The following is a 21,735-nucleotide window of genomic DNA, read 5'->3' as shown; positions in this document are numbered from 1 at the left end:
ACCACCCCAGAGAATAGACAGAAGAGGGGTAGAGGGTTAGAGAGATCTGTGCTCACGGGAGTTTAAAAAAGAATTTTTGGATACTTACATAATGCTAGAGTGAGGCCAAGGCTTCCTGCCCTCTGTTTGACAAACAGTGTGTTAAACTGGGTGAGGTGAATACGCTCTGCTCAAGCATAAAGCAAACCGTGCTGGAAGCACGACTGTTGAAGCTTCACAAAGGGACGTGCCAGCCTGCCAAATGAACTTTTTCCTTTTGTCCCAGAATGGTGACTGAGAACCAAAGGCACTAAGTACCCCCACATTCTAAACTCGAAGGAAGGCCAGCCTGAGCTCAGCCACATGCCACAGAGCATGCTGGGAAATGCCAGGAATGCCATCCTCAGCCCCAGGCAACATAAGATGAGATTTAGAGGAGAGAGAGGAAGTTGCAATATTGCTGTGCGGAGGATTGGTGGGCTCTCTCCTCTGAAAGTAAGGGAGAGAAGATATAATAATGTAGGTAGAGAGCTGGCATTCATTGAGCCAAATGAGAAATGCTTTTGTAAGCATTTCATTAGATCTATTAACTTATTTGATCTTTACACCAAAGAAATAGGTATCCTTATCACTCCCATTTTACAGATGAGGAATTAGAGGCACAAAGAGGTCAAGTAATTTGCTCAAAGGCCACTTCTAGCAACATGTGCAACTGGATTTTGAACCCAGGCTTTGGAGTCTCTACTTTAAACGCTACACATACTGCCTTTTGAGATACTGTCTCGTAAATACTGGGGGCTCCTGCACAAGGGGCCATGGTTAAACTAGTGGTCATGTTGGCCGAACAGATGATGCTAAAAGGCTGTTTTGATTGTCAACAATAAGTGTGAATTTGGTAGACTAATCTTTTAATAAAGGCACATAATTCAATCACACCCAAAAGCTTAAAAAATACATTTAACTATATGTTGTATAAAAATCATGTGATTTGTGCATTGTTTTCAAAAATTGCCAGGTTGTATGTAATTAGGTGTTTCCTACTATGAGATGAATTAGGATTCAGAAAATAATTGATTTAGTAATAATACAGTAACTTATAAATAAGAAAAAATAAATTTATTTCTATGGATCATATACATAAATATTTAACCTTTTTTTAAATTTAAGGAGACCAAAAACATACCCTTTGGTGTGAGCAAATTTTTATATATTTTATACATTATATATTACGCTAAATATATTATGTATTTTCTTAGAATTTATGTTTTATTATGTATTTTGTTTATTGAGTGTTTTTTTTTTTTTGCTCTTGATAGATTCTCCAGTAGTTTTCCTGTATGCTGAAAAATAGAGTAAAATTGAATTGGATTTGTATTTCATAGTTTATTCCTCCTTCTCCTCCTTCATGCTTACAACATCTGTGAAGAATATTAAATACAGATCTACTGACTTCTGGAATTTTCTTTTAGCTGTTATACCCCCAAACAGTCACACAGGATGTCTATTATCCATCTTAGGGGCTCCCCTCATAGTTCAGTCGGTAAAAAATCTGCCTGCAATGTGGGAGACCCAGGTTCGATCGCTGGGTTGGGAAGATCCCCTGGAGAAGGGAAAGGCTACCCACTCCAGTATTCTGGCCTGGAGAATTCCATGGAGAGTCAGACACGACTGAGCGACTTTCACTTTTTATTATCTATCTTATCATTGTGTCATAAATTTTTTATTTAAAAATCTTTATTATTATTATTTTTAATAAGCTTTGGCTTAAAAAAATTTTTTTTGGCCAGGCTGCACAGCATATGGGATTTTATTTCCCTGACCAGGGACGGGACCCATGCCCCTTGCATTGGAAGAGTGGAGTCTTAACCACTGGACCACCAGGGAAACCCCAATGTTAAGTTATTGAAACACTTAAGAAAATTAGATTATGTAAATGAACTATACCCCAATAAAAAATTAAGGAAAAAGAAATAAAAATAAATTCTGACCTGCGTATTGCCTCTTTCCTCCAAGGTCAATGACACTATTCTCCTCTCCTTTATCAAGGAGCTGGACTTGTTTCTCATGCAAAAGCTGCGAGATCTTGACTTGTTGCTGCTTGACCCGGGTCTCCAGCAGGTACACTTGGGCTCTGAGCCGCGCCTGCTCCTGGAGGCAGTTCTCCAGAGCCTGCAAAGTAATGTGCATATCGTCTTACAGAAAATAAGCCCCCGGAATGAGTTGCTAAATGTATGGTTCAATTTTCTCCCCAGTTCCCATTTCAGAATAGTATTCTAACTAGGAAGTGTTTAGAGGTCCGAAAACCATGCATTTGAAGAAAAAGAAATTATGGCTTACCAGAATAAGAAATTTTTGAACTAAAAAATGCTATAATGTAAATGACCATGCTAAGAGCTTTAGAGTCGCTGCTTCATTTGATCCTCATAACAATTCCATGAGACAGGAAAGAGCTCATCTTTGAGTAAAGTTGCTCAAAAATTCTCAGTGGGCAAGAAGAGTCTGGATTCACATCCAGTTCAAGGTCCCTGCTCTCAATCTCAATATGTCTTCTCCTGAGTGCTTTCTTAACAGGAAAGTGCCTTATGCATGACTAGTGTTGCAGTTTCTAAAATAAACGAGGCTTTTGAATGATCTTTTGGTATTAACATGTTTAAAAATATATTTGAATGCTTATAACCTGATGACACATGGCCATCTTTATAAAGGATGCTACTTCAGTTCCTCCTGTCCCCGAGGATCTTACCCATTTACCTGTTGCTAGAAATATGACTGGAGTCACTTTAACTTTGTATAGTGTTTTTCCCTCAATGACTTCAAAAAAGGGATGGAGAAGCCTGAGTTTTTCAGTTGAATCAGCTACTTTCTTTAACAAAGGCAAATAACCCAAGAATGCTGCACATGAACGAGTTTATCAGTTCCTTTCTAAAGTGGCATCTGACTGAGCAGATTCCTCCAGAAATAAAGCAAATTCGGTGAGTTGGGAAGGGGAGTTGCAGAGGTGGGTCTCCTGGGAAGAGCTACTGAGACCAAGAAGCTGTAATAAAGGCTCTTAAGTATTTAACACTGGGAGAGTTACTTGGGGACCATGAAAAAAAAGGACAAAACACAAATTTTTGCCACTTTCCCATTTTTACTTTGACATCTCTGTTTGCAGCTCATGTCATGATCTCCTGTGATAAATGCAAATGTTTGCTGAGAAATTTCGATTCTTAACATGTAAGTGCTTTATACTACTTTTATATTATTTCCTTTTATAGGCATTTAATTAGTCAGGTATATTTCTCAATTTATATTCACATAACTTTCTGTTCCTATCTTTATCTGCTACCTTATATGTATTCCTTCCATAATCCTCCAGGGGATCTTCCCAACCCAGGGATCGAACCCAGGTCTCCTGCTTTGCAGGCAGATTCTTTACCAGCTGAGCTACCAGGGAAGCACCTTATATATATTTCTTCCATAAATTGGAGGACCTACTGTGTTCTGGGCACTCTGTTAGGCAGTTTGAACAGTAGATATCCTATTTGAGAAAAAGAAAGAGGTGCGTTTTTTCACTATGGACTATAATGTAAAAACAAATTCAACCTCAAAACTGAAAGTCTTACAGCAAGTGAGTGGCAATGAGAATAGAGACCCCCTCTCTCCAATCTCCAGTACCAAGTCGCCGACTCGCTCCTGGCTGTTTCTCTAAGTACTATTTCTCTTTCTTAAAACTTTTCATTTCTTTCTTTATTTCTGGCTGTGCTAGGTCTTTGTCGGTTGGTGAGTGCAGGCTTTCTTTAGTCGTGGCAAGCAGGGGCCACTCTCTAGTTGTGGCGTGAAGGCTTCTCCTTGCGGCTTCTCTTGTTGCAGAGCACCGGCCCTAGGGCACGCAGCTTTCAGTTGTGGCGATTCCGGGGCTCTAGAGCACAGGCTCAGTAACTGTGGCACACGGGCTTAGTTGCTTCTCAGCATGTGGTATCTTCCTGGATCAGGGATCGAAATCCTGTCTCCTGTTTTGGCAGGCAGATTCCCAACCACTGGACCTCCAAAGAAGCTATTTTGTATTTTTGTAACTTTCACCTCACCACTCTTTGATTCATTCTGTTTGAACCAATTATTTGCTTAGCCCCCTCAGTCACACCTGTCTAAAAAATGAACAGCAAAGTCATTTTAGGGCATCTGGAATTCTGCCTTGCTTTCTAACAGTGGAAGATTGGTTGTGATACTGTTAAATACAGTGAACTATACAATTTAAAGTGACTACAGGATTACAGGGCAAGAATGTTCAATTTTTATGTGACTATATATACCGTGTTAGTAAACTTATTTAAAACTTAGTGGGGGAGCTTCCCTGGAGTACAGTGGCTGGGATCTCACCTTCTAAACCAGGGGTTGCAGGTTTGATCCCTGGTCGGGAAGCTAAGATCCTACGTGCCTGGTGGTCAAAAAAGCCAAAACATAAAACAGAAGTGATATTGTAACAAATTCAATAAAGACTTTAAAAATGGTCCACATCAAAGAAAAAAAAGATCTTTAAAAAAATTAGGGATTTTCTTTCTCCTACAACTTTGAGTAAATGAGTGTTTTCACACTTTTATTCATGGAGGGAGGCACAAGTGCATTGCAATTACTTTCAAATAATCTGTTTAGTTTACATGGACAGTGTCCAATATTACAAAGCTCAAGGTAAATCTGAAAGAGCTTTTAAATTCTTAATACCATGTAACCACCCAAATAACCTCAGTAAATCAAAAAGACAGTGTAAATACTGATTTTTTACTCTAAAAAAATTTTAAAGCACTTAATAATGCCTATTATGTGGCAGGTACTTCCACAAATCTTTTTTAGTTTTCCTCCTTAGTTTTTTCAGTGACAAGTTACTACAGTTTTTTTGCAAGAGAAAATTAAGATCAAAGCAGGAATTAAAAATATAATAGTTTTTGTAATAAGCTTACCGAGCTTCCCCTGCCCATTACCAGAGCAGTGGTGACAAGGATGAAACTAAACATCTTCGCCATTTTTCCCATTGGAAGAACTGTAGGAACAAAAAGGATTTAACTTATTGTGAATTTCTTATGAGACCAGTGTTGGCTTGACTCTACGTGATCCAGGAGCTCAGACACAGCTCTAGGTCGAGTCTAATCTGTGAGTTGCCAAGGAAATTCTCGGATTTTCCCAGGCTTCCCCCCACAGAAGGATGCTCACTGTTATCTTGTAGAGAATTGAAGCAGTTTGCAAATATAGAGGCAGGTCTATGGTTCTCTGGAGTGTGGAAAAGGCACAGACTCTTTAAGCACAAAGACCTGGTTCCATATTTTGGCTGGTCAGTTCCTAGTGGTGTGACCTCACACAGCTTACTATAAAATGCTCCTGATCTGTAAAATGGACATCATGATTCTTACTTTGTAGGACTATGGCCATTTTGATATTAATTTTTCCATATACCCTGGCATGTGATAAGTGCTAAATGATTAGTTACTCATTTTGTACAGGGAAGCCTGTTTTTATTTTGAGAAAAAGGAAAAAAAAAGTTACAACAAATAGGAAGTAATATGAATTGCTTTTCTCAATGTTTTAATGTGTAGGCAGCTAATGAGATAAAATAAAACCTGAAGTTCTCTTTAAAGTTGTAGAAGAAAATTAATTTTACCACTTGAGATTATTCTTAAAATCAATCATGAAGTCATGAGTCTTGATGAAAAATTTTGCTCATCCTCAAAATAATTTCTCTATGTCATCAGTTGTGAATTCTCATAAATTTTAGAAGCTCAGGAGCCTAAGAGGACAGAAATATCTGCATAATATTCAAAGAAATTTTATACCTATGGTTGCTGCTAAAAAAAAAACAAAACTGAAATCAACTGAATTATTTATTTGTCAGCCTATTTTTATCCTTATAAAACCTATGACCACAGGTCCTTTCCATGTATCTCTTTCTGAGTTTCTATGTAATTAAAAAAGTGGGTCCTAAACTTTGGTGCCCATTGGGATCACTTGACGAGCTTTAAAAACATTTCCATGTCCAGGAATTAAGTCTAATGTCTAAAGGTGGCAGTCAGGCCTTAGAATTTTTAAAAGACTGCCAGCTTTTTCCAAGGAGAAGGCAGTGGCACCCCACTCCAGTACTCTTGCCTCGAAAATCCCATGGATGGAGGAGCCTGTAGGCTGCAGTCCATGGGGTCGCTAAGAGTCGGACACGGCTGAGCGACTTCACTTTCACTTTTCACTTTTCTGCATTGGAGAAGGAAACGGCAACCCACTCCAGTGTTCTTACCTGGAGAATCCCAGGGATGGGGGAGCCTGGTGGGCTGCCGTCTATGGGGTCACACAGAGTCGGACATGACTGAAGTGACTTAGCAGCTTTTTCCAATGGTCAGCAAAGTTTGGGAAGCAACGATTTAGGGATTTAATAGACATATTTTTTCCAGTCTATTTTAACAAAATAGGTAGTTCTCAATCCTTGTGGGGCCATACAAAACAACAACAACAAAAAACAGCTACAGTACGAGAGGGGCATTACTTAAATTCAGGGGCAAATAGCATGCATGAGCATCTTGGGAAACATTACTATATATAATGTAAATTTTTAGAATATGTGAAATTTGCACATTACAGAGAGTAATAAAGAGTCTCCTAGATAAACCATAAAATTTTACTTCACACAATTTTACTTTTGGCTGATGTATATTTTTATTACATACCTAGAATTGTGCTATGCATTTGACCCAAAGACTTTTTTTTTCTTCTAATTTTATTTATTTTTTAACACCAAAAACATTTTGCATTGGGGTACAGCCAGTTAACAATGTTGTGATAGTTTCAGGTGAACAGTGAAGGGACTCAGCCACACATATACATGTATCCATTCTCCCTTAAACTCCCCTCCTATCCAGGTTGGCACATAACATTGAGGAGAGTTCCATGTGCTATACAATGGGTTTTTGTTGGTTATCCATTTTCAATATTGGGCTATGCATTTTCTGAGCATCTTATTTCATCCTCAAATAATTCTCTAAGGCAAGTATTATTATCTGCATCTTACAAATGGATAGATCAGAGATGTCAAGTCACTGAATACCTAATGTTCCTTCACGAAGCACAGGACTTAGGAACGGATAAGTCATAGTCGTGTTTTAGAAGTGAGAATGATCTTCACTGGAGAAGGTCAAGGAGCAGGGCCTCTATACCTCTGTGCATCTTGCGTCCCTTTGTGTAACAGGCATATATGTATATAGAAAGGAAGACCATGCAGAATACAGGTTCGGGGTCATGGGCCCTCCAGGTAGGAAGCCTTTGGCTCCTGTGAAGGAACATTAGGTCAGCCTGGCAGGAGAGGAGACAGCAGCACTAACCAGAAGCAGTCCTAGATAATCCTGGGGCCAGCAAGTGCTACCTGATCATCAGCTAGCTGCTCAGCACTGGCTCACATGCTGTGGGAAAATAACATAGCTGCCTCATCAAGGCAATATTTGGGGGAAGAAATTAAAATAAATATTAAAATGGAAAGAAAGACAACAGAAATTTAGCATACATGAAGCCATATGTAGTTAAACATAAAAACTAAATTTTTCCAGATGAACTCTCAAGACAAAATTAATTACTTCCTCCACTGTGATCTCACACTATGTTTACAGACCAATAAAGCATTCACTCACTCAGGGAACAGTGTGCGCTTGCGTGCTACGTATGGTCCAGGCACTGTGCCAGGTGATGGAATTATCATCTAGTCGGCTTTTCACATGTCTCTCTCCAAGTGCTTCCCTTTGTCCATGATTCTGTTTAGGGTAGGGTTTTTGAAGGCAAAGGCCACATCTTGGTAACTGTTGTATCCCAGCATCTAACTGAAATTGCGGTGACTCCAATATAAGTTTAGAGTTTCCCAAGAGGGAACATCTTTCCCAGCGGGGAAAAATGTGATTTCCTTGGCATAAAACTGGTCTGTTCCCAGTGACATAATTCCTCCCCTGTGCTTATCCTTGTCAGGGGGAAAACAACGAGCTAAGTATATTTTGAAAATATGTGTTAAGAAGGAGTTAGGGACTTTGGGTTGGATTGAACACATACATTTTTTTTTTTTTTTCTTTTTCACAAAACCCCACTAGGAAAGGAGTAAAGATAAATGGAAAAGACAGGGATTGACAAGGTGGAGGAGAAAGAGAGAGGATAAAACACTTTGCATGCAACGTCAACAACAGGACAAAAAGCACATGGCAGAGTTCACAAAACTGCTAAAAAAGAATTATTTTAAGAAGAGATATTTGGATTTATAAAATCCCCAAAGGAAAAAAAAAATGGAAAACTTAATACCTAGAATATTAAAAATTTGGCTCTTAATGGGCAGCTCAGTTGGTAAAGAATCTACCTGCCATGTGGGAGACCTGGGTTCGATCCCTGGACTGGGAAGATTCCCTGGAGAAGGGGAAGGCTACCCACTCCAATATTCTGGCCTGGAGAATTTGATGGACTGTATAGTCTATGGAGTCCCAAAGAGTTGGACACGACTGAGTGACTTGCACTTCGCCAATGGGGCTAAAGCCATTATCATAGCTATCTCATGATAAATTATTAGTTTGACTCTTATTTTCAGTTGGTAGTAAATATATTTATTGAGCAAAATTACAACAGTTATGCTGCTATTTTTAAAAAATCTCATTTGTACTCTTATGGTCACTTATTATTTAATTTTAAAATTTACCATGAAGTTTAAGTAGCAAAAAGTAAAACCAAACCAAACCAAAAAAACCCTCCACATAATGGAGGTTTCTTAACGTGTAATAGTCTTCTACATATAATCATACAAAAAAAAGAGGCAAGAATAATCGTTTTATTATAAGCAAGCAAAAGAAAATAAAGACAAAAAATAGAAAATATTCTTTTAAAACACATAAAAGAGATTTTAGAAGTAGAAAGTATTGTCCCATGAGGCTAGAACACACGGTCAAAATATAATTAAAGGAAGTGAGATCATCTGGTCAAATGTCATCAACATTTGAGGAAACATTTGAGGTTCAGAGAGGGAAAATAATTTGCCTAAAGAAATAAAACAGACTTACTAAGGAGATTCACATTAACTTAGAAGCTTTAAAAATGTACTACCATTTGTGAATGTGAGTCATATGAATGTGAGTCATACTGTTTTTCTGACTGAAAAGAATCAATATAGTGAATGGATTATTGATTGGGGTTTTTCCTTTTTCTTTCCAGTAGGAAAAGTAATCTCATTTTTCTTATAAAATAGCAACCAGATCTTCATTACTTTAATTCACTTCCAGCAGCTATCATATAAAATATTCAGGAATCAGGAACTAAGTTATGAAAACTTTTGCCATTCTCACTTTAATATTATCTGTTGAAAGTATTATATTTTTGTTTGGTTCATCACATTCCCTTATATATTTGTGGGATCAAGTATTTTATTTCAGAAATGAATAAATTAGGTTAAAAAGAGAGCTTTAAAAATTGTTATTTTCCCCCCCCAGATTGAAGTATAGTTAGAAAGCAACCTAAATGTCCATGGACAGATGGATGAATGAAGGAGATGCAGTGTCTGTGTATATATAATGGAATATTACTCAGCCATAAAATGAATGAAATAATGCCATTTGCAGCAACACAGATAAACCTGGAGATTATCACATTAAGTTGAACTGAAGTCAGACAGAGAGAAACAAATACCATATGATATCACTTATATGTGGAATCTAAAAAAAAATGACACAAATGAATTTATTTACCAAACAGAAACAGACTCACAGACATAGAACACTTATGGTTACCAATGGGGAAAGGGGCAGGGACATTAGGAGCTAGGGGTTAACGTATACACAACACAATACATATAAAATAGGTAAACAGCAAGTACCTAATATATAGCACAGGGAACTATGTTGCTGTTTAGTCACCAAGCTGTGTCCGACTCTGTGCCCTCATGGACTGTAGCCTGCCAGGCTCCTCTGTCCATGGAATTTCCCAGGCAAGAATATTGGGAGCGGGCTGCCATTTCCTTCTCCAGGTGATCTTTCGGACCCAGAGATTGAATCCATACCTCAGGCGCCTCCTGCATTGGCAGGTGAATTCTTTATCACTGAACCACTTGGGAAGTCACAAGGAACCGTACCACTTTGCTATACACTTGAAGGCACCATTAACTATACTTTAATAGAAAAAATTATGTTCTTAAATCTGTATCTGAATCTGGCTCTTGTGCAAGGAAAAGTGTGTGTTAAAAGTGCTCTGGGAGATACTGGGAAATTATTTAACATATATACAGATTGCAATGTATTAGATTTTGTAGAAAATAAAGGGCCAATGAAAAGCTTTGGCAGGTTTCTCTTGGTCTCCTGAAATTTCCAACTCATTGACAGTAAAATAGTCAAATCTGATCTTTCCCAGAGAAAGGAGGCAGCCCTAGTCTGGCAGATCTTTAAACAATAAGGCATTTTAAAACGCTATATATATTTTAACAGTCATTACATTACTTTTATCATCTTTAGAATAATTCCTGAGACTATCTTAAGACCTCTAAAATTCCCTAGTGCCTCCATTAGTAACCCCACCCATATTCTACAATATTGAAGAAGTATTTAGGTATAAGAAACTTGCTTTGAAATTCTCATCTCCATCATTCATTATAGTAACCATTACTGTTTTGCAAATCTGGCTTGTGGTGAAGCTATCAGATTATTCACTCTTCATTATACAATTAGTTGTATTTACTTTACAATGCTTTTGCTTTGGCTGTCTCAAAACTTTAAATTATTGTAAAATTGAAATAGTTTCAAATGGTGGTCCTTTGATGTACTGTATTATTTGATACAAATTGTTCAAAGTGTTAAGTCTAATTTCTTCCCAATAAACATTTTTAAGTTAATTAATTATAGTAAATTAAAATTAAAGGCAAAATATTAACTTTAGGGCTATAAAGTTTTATAGCTAACATGTAAGTCTTAAAAACACAATCACCAAACAAACATACATTACTAGCATGTAAAATTTCAAAAATGGTATGTTTTAAGTGAGCTATTATGAAAGGATACAAGATAGAAGAAATTAAAAAGAAGAAAAAGTTATTGAAGGAAGCATATTTAATCAGTTGGCATTCTCAGACAGCAGTGCTCACACATATTAATGTGTCTCATATTAATGTAAAACAGTTAAACAATTACCCATTAACATAGACTTAGAGACTCCCTTTGGGTTATTTTCCCCTATTTTTTTCCCCCTCTTTTTTCTGGTAATGGAATATAACAGTATTTTTGTTATTTATCTCAAGAGTGTATACTCAATGAAAGCCTTAAAAAGCCAAGTAAGTTTGACTTTCAAAAGACAGAAATAAAGAACAACATATCTGGAGTTTTTACTTCTGAGGTAAAAATTATAACATGGTCCATTTTGTTTTCTATTTTGTATTTAAAGTTGCAATCTTTTTATTTACATCAAGTTCTCATCTAATTCATTCAAAATGTATCAGGAATGGAAAAGAGATGTAATTCTAATCTCTTTTCCAAGCCGCAGAAGCGGACATCTATCTAATCAACATCCTTCTCAAGAGCCAACAGTTGTTTCTTGAGTTGTGTTTTAATATCGTACCTATGAAACAAACTAGCATTATTATAATTATGTCAAAGTGCTGAGAAGTTAAATACCTTGCCTAAAGTCAGAAATGAGTCAGAGACACAGCTTAGGCGAGGTCCAGTTGCTCTGCCTTCCAGGCTCCTCTATCTGCACTCAGACTTTGTAATTGCTTCTCCACTATTTGATTAGAAAAACGGACAATGTTGATTCTGGCTTCAGTCCAGAAATAAATAGATGAGGAAATCAGTTTAACTGGAAGGAAAACTAAAAAAGGAGATTCAAGGACAAATTCTAATACTCTGATATTTTTCTTGTTTTCCCTATTTGTATGAATTTTTATGAAAGATCCAATAATATATCTTTATAAAAATATATCTCTGATTTTTTAACCTTTTACTATTGTGCTCATCCAGAAAATTTTTGTACTTTGACTAATTTAAGTAATGCTCACTTTAAGATTAAGTAAAACCAAAGTGCAGTGGAAGCTTTGCTTTATTGTACTAATGATGATAAAATTTTACCTATAAAAGATATGGATTAAATGTCATTTCAATTACCATATGGAGAGAGCCAGATTTTTCTTACAGAAAAAAGTGGCAATATTTGCCAAGATGAAACAGTTTATTTGATCTTTAAAATATACAAAAATATTCCCTGAGGGGCAAAATTGTGAAATTTATCTGTAAGCATCAGTTATCCTCTGAATGAGCTGTTCCTTTTGTTTTAAATTGTAGAGGAGTTTGAATGTGTGAGATGTTAGCTTCATTATTCATATTGTGTAATAGTTTCAGACTGGAAACCCAGGTTCATTTCTATTTTAATTCTGTTGTAACTCACACAGTCCTTTGCTGTTTGTTCTTTGATCACTATTTATTAACTCAGATTCCAGTAAAAAGTTGTTTCTTTGCTGTTCTTTTCTGAACTCAAGTATTACTGGTGTTCAGCCTTCCCGTTAAGCATTGTCACATTATTCCCTGAGAAGTTTTCCAGTTTATTAAGGAAAAGGTAATCCTGCTGATTTATTGGAAAGAAAAAGTCAATTAGGTTGGAGTGATTTACACCCACAGGAGAAGTGGAGATTATACATTCATAATAACAAATTCAAGCTGCTGCAGTTAAATTTTAAAAACAAAGGTATGGGATTATTTGGCTGATTTGATAATTACCTCTGGTAAAATGCAACATTTTCAAGTAAAAATGTATTTTTTTTTTTAATCCTTGTATCCCTTTTGCCTCTTCCCTGTTCAAGCATTTAATGAGCCCTGTGCCTACTTCCTCAGAGGAGGGACAATCATTGTGGTAACAATAGCTATCATGTGTGGCACAATTATGTACCAGACATGGTAAAAAATGAACTCATTCAGACCCAACAACCCTATCATCAGGAATTGCTATCTTCATTTCACAGATGAGGAAACTGAGGCACAGAGGTTTAAAGAACTAGCCCAAGGTCACATATTAGCAAGAGGGAGAGCTAGGATTCAAAGGAAGACTGGCTCAGAATCTGTGCCCTTTACCATTAAAGATGGTCAGTGCTGTCTGTCAAGGATCTCTCCAGCCCTATGCCTCAAGAGAAACTTGGAAAAAGCAAATTAGACACAGGGACAGAAAAAAAAGTAAAAGTGAAAGTCACTCAGTTGTGTCCGACTCTTACAACTCTATGGACTGTAGCCCTCCAGGCTCCTCTGTCCATGGAATTCTCCAGGTGAGAATACTGGAGTGGGTTGCCATTCCCATCTCCAGCGGATCTTTCTGACCCAGGGATCGAACCTGGGTCTCCTGCATTGCAGGCAGATTATTTACCATCTGAGCCACCAGGGAAGCCCCCAAGGGCAGAATTTAGGGTGAATGTCTTGTGAAGGCATGCCAGAAGCTGAACCTCCTGGGAGGAATACTATCGCTGTAGTTCATGGATGCATTGTCATAGCGTAGTGGAGGAACTGTCATCAGGAAAGGTCAGATTTGTGACCTTGCACAGCTGTACCAAAGCGATGAAGTGAGAATGAGACCTGAGCTCACTGGCTGACAGAAGTGTGAGAAAACAATGATAAAGAGGAGCCAGTGGGATCCAGTTTTTGAGGAGATGGGCCAGAAACAGAGTGGTTGGGATGCGTACTCTAAGGTGCAGCTGCTTCCTGCTGCCCACCTGCCCCGCTTTCTTTCTTTGTTAAAATTTGAAGTATAGTTGCTGTACAATATTATATAATACAAGTGTACATACAGTGATTTGCCATTTTTAAAGGTTATACTTCAATGATTGTTATTATAAAATATCGGCTACACAGAGTCACATAATAAAGAACAAATTTATAGTCATCAAGGGGGAAGGGAGGAGTGGGATGAACTGGGAGAATGGGATTGATACATACATACTATTGATACTATGTATAGATAACTAATGAGAACCTACTGTACAACACAGGGAACTCTACTCAATGCTGTGGTGACCTTAATTGGAAGGAAATCCAAAAAAGAGGTGATTTATGTTTAGGTATAGCTAAGTTACTTTGCTGTACAGCAGAAACTAACACAACATTGTAAAGCAACTAGATTCCAATTAAAAAATAAAATATTGGCTATATTCCCCCATGTTGTACAATAAGTCCTTTTAGTTTATTTTATATGTACTAGTCATACCTCTTACTCCCCTACCCCTCTTTTTTCCCCTCCCTGCTTCTCTCTCCTCACTGGTAACCATTAACTTATTCGCTATATCTGCAGGTCTGCTTCTTTCTTGTTATATTCACTAGTTTGTGTATTTTTTAGATTCCCCATATCATACAGTATTTGTCTTTCTCTGTATTTTTTCACTTAGCATACAGGGCACAGCTTCTTAAAGAGACTTTACTGAGCAGAATAGTGAGATCATTAGGCTTACACCTTCAATCAGCTTGTCTAGAAGTTGTATTTTACACATTTACCCTGAGTGATTATTTTCTGGAAAATGAACTCACGGATAACAGTTTCTCAAAGGATAAATAAAACAAAAGTAACCATATTAATTTAGAAAAAGAGAAGTGCTTGGTAAGATAACCTGTTTAGGAATTTACAGAGATTTCCTCATGGTGGACAGATATTCAGTTCAGTCAGTTCAGTCGCTCAGTTGTGTCCGACTCTTTGCAGCCCCATGAACCGCAGCACGCCAGGCCTCCCTGTCCATCACCATCTCCCGGAGTTCACTCAAACTCATGTTCATTGAGTCAGTGATGCCATCCAACCATCTTATCCTCTGTCATCCCCTTCTCCTCCTGCCCCCAATCCCTCCCAGCATCAGAGTCTTTTCAAATGAGTCAGTTCTTCGCATCAGGTGGCCAAAGTATTGGAGTTTCAGCTTCAGCATCAGATAGATATTACACAAAAGCAAATCAAGCAAAAGGAATTTTGATGAACAAAGAACTTGAATAAAGTGCATTGGACTTAGAGGCTTTTTTTTTTCTTTCCCCAAAGTAAAGTAATTAGATATACTTTTCCTCTCTGACCAGAGAATATTTCCACTGGATGACAGATATAGTTGCACCAAGATTAATCAGGTCACTCTGGCTCCCAGACAAGATTAGATGAGCACTGACAAATTCTTTCCTTCTCCTTTTGGATTTCCCTGGTGGCTCAGATGGTAAAGCATGTGCCTACAATGCAGGAGACCTGGGTTCGATCTCTGGGTCAGGAAGATCCTCTAGAGAAGGAAATGGCAACCCACTCCATTACTCTTGCCTGGAAAATGGAGGAGCGTGGTAGGCTACAGCCCATGGGGTCACAAAGAGTCGGACATGACTGAACAACTTCACTTTCACTTTTCTCCTTTTGGAAGACTCTAGTCAGAGAACTCTCTCAATTAATACATCACTTATAGCACACTATCATCCAAACCCTCTGGACTCTGTATTGTGCCTGCCCCTTACTTGATACCTGACCCAGTCCCAGGAGGAAAGTCAAGTTCCGGGTCTCCCCATCTTTAGTGGCTCCCGCCTGCAGCAGTGAACATGTCTGTTCTCATCCCCATCATGAACTAAACTCAGACAACTGTCATATATCCTTTAGTGTATTCTACCAGCATACATTCCTGATGGTCACACTTTCCAACCTTAACCGCCAATGAAGGGGGAGACACCTTGTATGGGACTTATAAAATCCTTTGCTCTAAATACAGTGAGTGCACAATTGCACTCATCTCACACGCTAGGAAAGTAATGCTCAAAATTCTCCAAGCCAGGCTTCAGCAATACATGAACCATGAAATTCCAGATGTTCAAGTTGGTTTTAGAAAAGGCACAGGAATCAGAGATCAAATTGCCAACATCTGCTGGATCATCGAAAAAGCAAGAGAGTTCCAGAAAAACATCTATTTCTGCTTTATTGACTATGCCAAAGCCTTTGACTGTGTGGATCACAACAAAATGTGGAAAATTCTTAAAGAGATGGGAATACTGACCTGCCTCTTGAGAAATCTGTAATGCAGGTCAGGAAGCAACAGTTAGAACTGGACATGGAACAACAGACTGGTTCCAAATAGGGAAAGGAGTACGTCAAGGCTGTATATTGTCACCCTGCTTATTTAACTTCCCTGGTGGCTCAGATGGTAAAGCGTCTGCCTACAATGCAGGAGACCCAGGTTCGATCCTTGGGTCTGGAAGATCTCCTGGAGAAGGAAATGGCAACCCACTCCAGTATTCTTGTCTGGAAAATCCCATGGATGGAGAAGCCTGGTTGGCTACTGTCCATGGGGTTGCAAAGAGTCAGACACGACTGAGCAACTTCACTATCTATCACTTTGCAGAGTACATCACGAGAAACGTTGGGCTGGATAAAGCACAAGCTGGCATCAAGATTGCAGGGAGAAATATCAATAACCTCAGATATGCAGATGACACCACCCTTATGACAGAAAGTGAAGAAGAACTAAAGAGCCTCTTGATGAAAGTGAAAGAGGAGAGTGAAAAAGTTGGCTTAAAACTCAACATTCAGAAAACTAAAATAATGGAATCTGATCCCATCACTTCATGGCAAATAGATGGGGAAACAGTGGAAACAGTGGCTGACTTTATTTTTTGGGGCTCCAAAATCACTGCAGATGGTGACTGATGTCATGAAATTAAGATGCTTGCTCCTTGAAAGAAAAGTTATGACCAACCTAGACAGCATATTAAAAAGCAGAGACATTACTTTGCTGACAAAGGTCTGTCTAGTCAAAGCTATGGTTTTTCCAGTATCATGTATGGATGTGAGAGTTGGAGTATAAAGAAAGCTGAGCGCTGAAGAATTGATGCTTTTGAACTGTGGTGTTGGAGAAGACTCTTTAGAGTCCCTTAGACTGCAAGGAGATTCAACCAGTCCGTCCTAAAGGAAATCAGTCCTGAATATTAATTGGAAGGACTGATGCTGAAGCTGAAACTCCAATACTTTGGCCACTTGATGCGAAGAACTCACTCATGTGAAAAGACCCTGATGCTGGGAAAGATTGAAGGCAGGAGGAGAAGGGGATGACAGAGCATGAGATGGTTGGATGGCATCAACGACTCAATGGACATGAGTTTGAGTAAAGTCAGGAGTTGGTGATGGACAGGGAGGCCTGGCATGCTGCGGTCCATGGGGTCACAAAGAGTTGGACACGACTGAGCAACTGAACTGAACTGAATACAGTGAGCACATTTTCAACTTAAAAATATAACTTTTATAAAATATTTAGAATGGAACATACTTTAAGTATCAAGGAAATGATTATCAAGGCTAATCTTCATTTCAGGCAACTAACAGGGCCCCTCAGGTGGAAATAATAAAACTCCTAAATATATAAACTTTCTAAAATGTTGGTTTAGATATCATTTCATATGGAGTCCTGACAGGATATAAAACATTCTCAAGTAGTGTAAGTCTGAGAAATTACTATGGAAAAGTATTTTTAAAATTAGTAAAACTAAACCAAAATCTTACTAGTGAATCACCCTACCTATTCCTGTTGTCTATGTAACTAGTAAAGTTTAAATTAATAGATACTCAAAAATGGGTCCTGAATTAATTAATCCATGTCATGTCAATATGAATGGTATGGTCAAGGGAATAAAGTCATTTTCCTGAAGACTGAGAGAACTGCATTGATTTCCAAGCTCTGTCATGGCTCATTATATGCTCTTGAGCAAGTCATTGCTCCTCTCTGAACGTTAGTCTTCTCATCTATGAAAATAGCTATTGGATCTAATAACCCTTATGACCCACTCCCACTTTTAAATTATTTTTTGCTTATTTATTATTATCTTCAAGAAATCTCCCTAGAACATGCTATAAAGAAAGAAAGATAGCACTAAGTCATGTCCAAGTCTTGCAACCCTATGAACTGTAGCCTGCCAGAGTCCTCTATCCATCAGATTGTCAAGGCAAGAATACTGGAGTGAGTTGCCATTTCCTTATCCAGGGAATCTTCCCAACCCAGGGATTGAATCCAGGTCTCTAGCATTGCAGGCAGATTCTTTACCAACTGAGCTACACAGGAAGCCCAGAACATGCTATGAAAAAGGACTGAAGTTTTATATCAAAGTTAAGAAAGTTCATGGATAGCAAGGCAACACTAATAAGTATGTGCAATGGATGAGTCAACTAGGTTGGAACTGAGACTTGGGGTACAGAGTCCCATGGAATTAAGAATCCCCTTCATAGCTCCTCTGGGACTCAAAGCAGAAAATCACAAAACTGCTGAATTATCCAGTTGGGAAACCCGTATTATCTAAAAAAGTCTAGTCGTTTTGCTCTGTTTCTGGCCAACTCCTGCAGTTATAGGGCCATGGTGGTCTTGAAATGCTGCGGTTACCACCAGATTTCAAAATATAAGTCATGGTGGTAGGAAAAAATCACTTTCTCCTTCCCTAACCTAATCTAGACTTGGACACAAGCCTCTCCCCTGAAACCCCAACAAAAGCATTTAATAGGCTGTGATTTTTGCAAAACTTCTGAAACTCATGGGATAATGGAAGGAAATTACAATGCAGAGAAGGAAAATGTTAAGCAGCAATATTAGCTATGACTATTCTCTTCTCCATAGAGAATAGAGGGCCCCCTGGGCCACCTCTCCCCTTATCCATGGACCCACACTACTGACATATTGAAGGAATTACATAACCCCCCATGCAGAGAATGTCCTTGATCATATCCTACCCTTAATTCCTCTCTTGGTTTATAAGAGGGGAAGAAACTTCTATGTCCCCAGCCAATAAAGTACTAACTACTAGGGATTCTTTACCTACTATTAAGACAAATTTATACATGGTGCAGAAAAATTTTGCTTTTTTCCATAAAGTTTCCATTTCAGAATATAGTCTGCACTGTACTTTTGTATAATAAAAGCTTATTAAAGTATCACTTACCAAGAAAAAGAAAAGCTGTCTCCAAAGATAAGTACAGCTCTGTTTCTAGCTAAAAAAAAAATTGTTACCAAAATCTTGTTAAATATGGTGGATTGATTACATATTTTAATATGTGTTTTCTCCTCAAATCTCTTTAAAATGACAGCAATGAAATAAAAAAATATAAACCTACAATGTCAAAAAAGGGCTTCCCTAGTGGCTCAGTGGTAAAGAATCCGCCTGCCAATGTAGGAGACATGAGTTCATTCCCTGGGTCAGGAAGATCCTCTGTAGAAGGAAATGACAACTCACTCCAGTATCTTTGCCTGGGAAAGCCCATGGACAGAGAAGCCTGGTGAGCTATGGTCCATGGGGTCGCAGGGTTGGACATGACTCAGTGACTAAACAACAAGAACAATGTCAAAGCAAACAGGAATGACATGTGAAGGAATAAGAGATTACAACAACTTATTGGAAGAGATTTTAGAGGAAACACAAAATTTGAGAGTGACTGTCAAGGATGAAAATAAGGGGATTGGTAAAATAATATATAAAGTGTAGTTGGACCTGATTGCCTCTTCCCTACCCCATGTAACTGCTACCCTCTTTATACATATACTACCTACCACTTGCCCAATTTTTACTCCTAAAAGAATTTGATTTGGAATTTATTTTCATTTGGGAGTAGCAAGAACATTGAAAGGCAGGAGCTACAAACAGAGAAAGTTAAAGTATGTATAGAAAAAATACAACCAGGCACCTCTTTCTATCAGCACAAAGCAGAAAGAGCTTAAATAAATTAAATAGTCAAAGTCAAACTTCACTGAGTGCATTAGAATATATATTCAAGGAATCCTGCCAAAAAGCAGAATAAAAATACAAGGGAAGCTGAATAGGAGAGAAAAGATAAGAAAATTAGAGGTATAGTTTAGGAAGTCAATTAGGTACCTAATAGAACTTTCAAAGAGGTGACAGGCCCCAATGGAGAGTGAATTATCAAAGAAACAATACAACTCCCAGGACTGAAGGAGAGGAACCCAGCAAGCTCCTCTGCCCAGGGGATTTCCCAGGAAGAATACAGGGGTAGGTTGCCATTTCCTCCTCCAGGTGACCTTCCCAACCCAGAGACCCAATTGGTGTCTCCTGCATGACAGGTAGATCCTTTGCCACTGAGCCACCAGGGACGGCTCAGTGAAGGAGAGGGAGATGAGTCTATTTACTTGCCAGCACAAGGCTTTCCTGGTGGCTCAGTGGTAAAGAACCAGCCTGCCAGTGCAGGAGATGTAGGTTTGATCCTTGGTCTGGTAAGATCCCCTGGAGAAGGAAATGGCAAACCACTCCAGTATTTTTTTTTTTTTTTTGGCTACACTGGGTCTTTGCTGCTTTTGCGTGGGTTTTCTCTGGTTACAGCAAGCAGCGGCTGCTCTTTGTTGTGGTGCTTGGGCTTCTCATTGCAGTGGTTTCTCTTGTGAAGCACAGGCTCTAGGCTCTCGAGCTACAGTAGTTGAGGCACACAGGATTAGTTGCTCTGTGGCATGTGGAACCTTCCTGGACTAGGGATTGAACCCATGTCCCCTGCACTGGCAGGTGGATTCTTATCCACTCTGCCACCAGGGAAGTCCCCACTACAGTATTCTTGTCTGGGAAATCCCATGGACAGAGGAGCCTGGGGAGCTATAGTCCATGAGGTCACAAAGAGTCAGACAGGACTTAGAGACTAAACAACAACAACAGCAAAGAATTTATAAAACAAGACAAAAAACACCCACCTCTTGGGAAAATCATGATAAAATTTTGAACAGCAGTGTTAGTGAAAAATTGCAAAAAGCTTTCAGAAGTGAAATCACATAAAAAAGTATGGAGACTCAGAATGACATCTTGCTTCTCCACAGAAAGACTGCCTTAAAAATTCTGAGGGAATTTATATTGCCCAAATTGGGACTCTCCACTGCCAAGGTAGCAATCACGTGTAACGTGTGAATAAAGCCATTTCAGACGTGCAAAAACTAAAAAAAAATAATAATAATAACAAATAAAACAAATAAACTGCCTTAATGTAGCCTTTCTGAGAAAGTCTGACAAATATGATCCAGAAAAAAAGGCCGAATGAAGATTGATAAAGAAAAAGACAAAGAAGGAACCAAGAAAAAGGGTTGGGGCGGGAGGAGGGGGTGGGGTTGGGGATGGTGTCAACTTATCTAGACTAAGGTCTTCCCTGTAGCGCAAATGATAAAGAATCTGCCTGCAATGCCAGAGACCCCAGTTCAACACCTGGGTCGGGAAGATCCCCTGGAGAAGAGAATGGCAATCCAATCCAGTATTCTTGCCTGGAGCATCCCATGGACAGAGAATCCTGGTGGGCTACAGTCCCTGGGATCCCAAAGAGTCGGACTGGATTAACACTACTATGTAGACTGAACTCCATTTCCCAGAAATCCCTATCCTTTCCCACAGCTGAGATTCCTGCTGAGAGGCTCGCAGGGCAGGCAGGCTTTGTAGCTGTCTCCTGCTGTTGCCTGTCTGTTGGCTCATCTCATCGGCCTAAGGCCTCTGCCAGAGTTGCAGCTGCCCTGGCTTCCTCTGGATTTTCAGCATGTGACAGAGGGTTCTGCTTCTCCGGGACACCCACAACACCAAGGTCAGAGGCAACTAGGGCTGACACAGCTTTCAGTCCATCTTCATGGGCTCCGGCTCCTGCTTCCCGGAGGGCCATCTACCCTTCCCACTTTACCCTCATCCTTCGAACTCATCCACCATCTTATGTCAAGAAAAGGGCCTTTGTGAGATCCACAGTAGCCTAAGGTTCACCCCTTATGTATCCTAGAGGCTCTGCTTCTCTGAGTGAACTCTGTTATGTACAGGATCTGAA

At 38.9% G+C, this 21,735-nt stretch overlaps 1 protein-coding gene across 2 annotated transcripts in view; it reads right to left on the bottom strand.

The window, feature by feature from the left end:
• The window catches only part of FGL1 (fibrinogen like 1), a 53,927-nt gene that overhangs the window by 13,282 nt on the left and 18,910 nt on the right, over positions 1-21,735 (bottom strand). The window contains exons 1-3 of one of the 2 annotated variants that reach the window (XM_027529883.1): positions 11,607-11,717; positions 4,917-4,996; positions 1,968-2,148 (exon numbers count right to left, since the gene is read on the bottom strand). In XM_027529883.1, coding sequence (XP_027385684.1) covers positions 1,968-2,148; positions 4,917-4,988 — 253 coding nt within the window. In that variant the 5' untranslated portion in view covers positions 4,989-4,996; positions 11,607-11,717. Of the gene's footprint in view, positions 1-1,967; positions 2,149-4,916; positions 4,997-11,606; positions 11,718-21,735 lie in introns of those variants that run through there. The other variant, XM_027529884.1, reaches the window with a different exon arrangement.

Source organism: Bos indicus x Bos taurus, chromosome 27, assembly GCF_003369695.1.
Source record: "Bos indicus x Bos taurus breed Angus x Brahman F1 hybrid chromosome 27, Bos_hybrid_MaternalHap_v2.0, whole genome shotgun sequence".
NCBI lineage: Eukaryota > Metazoa > Chordata > Mammalia > Artiodactyla > Bovidae > Bos > Bos indicus x Bos taurus.
Note: the sequence above shows the minus strand (reverse complement) of the source record. Positions and strands in the feature narration are given on the sequence as shown.